Raw genomic sequence first — 3,135 nt, 5'->3', positions numbered from 1 at the left:
CGTTGCAGAGCCCTAACCGACCAGAGCATGGTTATTACACATTTAGTTGTGTGCTCCACTGGATTCACATGGTGGGCAAATGGGGCCAGCCCACGCCTCAAACAGCCACCCCCTCCTGCGCGGCCTCGTCGCCCGCCGGCTCCTGCTCCTGCTGCTGCTGCTGCTGCTGCTGCTCCATGAGCTGCGTGAGGCTGGTGAAGATGCGCTTCTTCCTGGCGCTGCGCGGAGCCGTGAAGCTGTGGGCGGCAGGCGGGCAGGCAGGGTGGATAGGCAGGCCAGGTGGGCGAGGCGGGCGCGCGGCGCCATGCAGCCACCGAGCGACAGCACACGCGCGCGCTGCGCCGCACCTGCGCGGGTCCTTGCGGTCTGTGAGGGGCCAGCGGGGGCGCAGGTCCACCCACTCGCCCTCCCCCGGCTCGCCGCTGGCGGGCGGCGCCTCCGCCAGGCCAAGCTGCAGCCTGCGGGGGGGGGCGGGCGTGTATGGGGTGCAGGCACGCAGGTGGGCACAGAGCGTCACAAGGTGCGAGTGCGGCCAGGCAGGCTCGCAAGGCGGCGCCAGGCACGGCGGCACACATGCGGCTCCCGCGTGGCCCTCGGCGCCTCGCCCGCCGCACCTCTCCACCCCCGCCCACGCCACCATGACGCCGTTGTCGGTGCAAAGCCGCGGCGGCGGGCACACCAGGCGCAGGCCCGCGGCCTGCGCCACCGCCGCCAGCCGGCCCCGGATGTACCGGTTGGAGGCCACCCCTCCCGCCACCACCAGGTGACGCACCTGCAAGCGCGGGCGCAAGGAGTGAGCATCAGGCATCTCTGGCATGCAGGCCAACCCACACCAGTTGAGCAGCAGGCCCCCAGGCCAGGCAGGCGCCCCAGGCAGCCCACTGTGTGCGCCAGTGTCCCGCTCCCCTCCCCCCTCCCGTTTCCTGCCTCCTCCCCAGCCCAGAGGAGGGGCGGCCCCCCTGCCGCCCGCCCACCTGCGGGTGCGACTCCTGCGCCCACTGCACCCCGCGCCGGCACCGCTCCTCCAGGTGCTGCACAGCCACGCGCTGGAAGCTGGCCGCGATGTCGGCCCGCACCTGGCGGTTGCCCTCTGCGCCCAGGCGAGCAGCCGGGCAGGCGGGCAAGCGTTGGCAGGCGCAGCCAGGAGACGGCCGGCGTGGCGGTCGCAGCATGCTGGACGGAGCACAGCCACGCAGGAGTGCGCTGCATGGCGTGCGCTCCGTGCAGCCCCCCGCCCAGAGTGGCAGCCAGCCGGCACCGGCAGCGCCACCACCCCACCCGCCAATACGCGGCTCACCCGTGGCCTCTGGCGCCTGCTCCTCAATAGCCAGCCGCACTGCGGTCTTGAGGCCTGCAGGGGGCCACAGCGCCGGCGCCGGCAGCGTGCGGCTTGACGAGCTCGGCGGGCGGGACACCCCGCCACTCATCAGCCGGCCGCCTCCCGAGCTCGCGCTGCATCCCACCCCTTCCAGCCCCTGCTCAGCCAAGTCTGCCCCGCTTCTTACCCACCCACACACCCTCTGCCCCACCTGCATAGCTGAAGTCGCAGGTGGGGCGGCGCTGCATGGGCACAGACAGCGGCAGCGCGCGCGGGTCGCCGCCGGCGGCAAACGCCTCCAGCGCGGCGCCGCCCGAGGGCCGCAGGTCCAGCCCCAGCAGCCGCGCCACCTTGTCGTACGCCTCCCCTGCAGTACAGCGCGGTACAGTGCAGAGGCATGCATGGGGGTGTGGCGGCCGCCCGGGCGAGCGGGCAGGGGCAGGGCAGGCGGCACAGGGCTGCATGGGAGGATTCTGCGGTAGCCCGACCCCAGGCCCAGCCAGTCGGCCCAGCCAGTCGGCCAGCGAGCTAGCGGGCAGGGGAACAGGCCGCAGGCCGCAGAGCCAATGCAGCAGCTCTTGGGAGGGCTGTCCCCCCGCACCCAACCACACCCACACCCACCCAGGGCATCATCTAGGGTGGTCCCCAGCTGCGTGTACTGCCCAATCCCCTCCACCAGCAGCAGCAGGTTGTGGCCGCCCGAGATGAGCAGGCAGAGGAAGGGGAACTCAACAAGGTCCGGCGTGGCGGCAGGAGAGGCGGCGGAGGCGGCGGCGGTCTGGGCTGCCTGCCCCGGCCCCGCTGCTGCTGCCTCTCCAGGGCCTGATGCTGCGCCTGCTGAGCCTGCTGCGCCTGCTGCTTCTGCTGCTGGGGTGTCTGGGGCCGCGCTGCTGCTGCCGCTGGCGCCTGCCTGCTGCTGTGCCGCCTGCCGCGCCTCTGCCGCAAAGCGTGTGGCGCCCAGGCGCGCCACCAGCGCATGCGCCTCCATGTGGTGCACGGGGATGAGCGGCAGCTGGTGGGCAGCTGCCAGCTGGCGCGCCTTGAGCACCCCCACCTGCAGGGCGGTGCCGGCCGCGGTGTTGGCAGGCGGGCAGCCGGTGGCCAGCCCCTCCGCAGGCACACCCGCTGACCTTGCATCCCGGCAGGGACGACGGCCATGCCCAGCCCTCCCATGCGGCCAAACTCACCCGCAGGCACAGGCTGAGGCCTGGGCCGATGGTCACCGCCACTGCGTCCAGCTGGTCTGGGGTCACACCCGCGGACGCCAGCGCTGCCTCTACGCAGCCGTCGATGGCCGCCTCGTGCGCCTCCTGCGCCAGCTTGGGCACCACGCCGCCCCAGGCGGCGTGGATGTCGGCCTGCGTGGCCAGGCTCTCGCCCAGCACACGCCCGCTGGTGCTCACCACCGCCACGCCCGTGTCATCGCAGCTGCTTTCGATGCCCAGCACGAGGCCGGAGGGTTGGCGAGGCGGCGGCGGCGGCACCCCGGAGGCGGCGGCGGCAGCGGCGGCGGTGCTGCCGCCTCGTATGCCGGCCGTCGTCCGTGTGCTGGCTCGAGAGGCTGCCAGGGCACGGAGCGTCCACAGCATGCCTGGCCTCACCACCACACGCAGCTGCATGCTGCAAAACGGACTACCAGGCCCCTGTGTGGTGCCGGTGGGTGTGTAAACTGCCGTTACACGAATTCGAGTCGACGACAGGGCTCGAACTGCATTGGCACTGCTCCAGTCGTCTGATCGGCTGCCACGAGTCGTGCTATGCTGCGGCGGCGCAAACGGTTCGGGCCCTGCCGTCCCGGCGAGCGCGTACCCTTCCCA

General features: G+C 72.8%; 1 protein-coding gene across 1 annotated transcript; it reads right to left on the bottom strand.

Moving 5' to 3' along the window:
• Positions 1-370: 370 nt before the first annotated feature.
• Positions 371-2,769, bottom strand: CHLNCDRAFT_8322 (hypothetical protein; the record flags this gene model as incomplete). Its single annotated transcript, XM_005845305.1, has 8 exons — positions 371-458; positions 615-772; positions 975-1,090; positions 1,298-1,351; positions 1,530-1,685; positions 1,940-2,096; positions 2,289-2,372; positions 2,506-2,769. Coding segments are annotated over 8 exons (1,077 nt in total), but the record flags the coding sequence as incomplete, so codon positions are not given.
• Positions 2,770-3,135: the final 366 nt, after the last annotated feature.

This window comes from Chlorella variabilis (assembly GCF_000147415.1).
Source record: "Chlorella variabilis unplaced genomic scaffold CHLNCscaffold_18, whole genome shotgun sequence".
NCBI classification, from domain to species: Eukaryota; Viridiplantae; Chlorophyta; class Trebouxiophyceae; order Chlorellales; family Chlorellaceae; genus Chlorella; species Chlorella variabilis.
The sequence above is the reverse complement of the archived record's forward strand: the minus strand, read 5'-3'. Positions and strand labels throughout refer to the sequence as shown.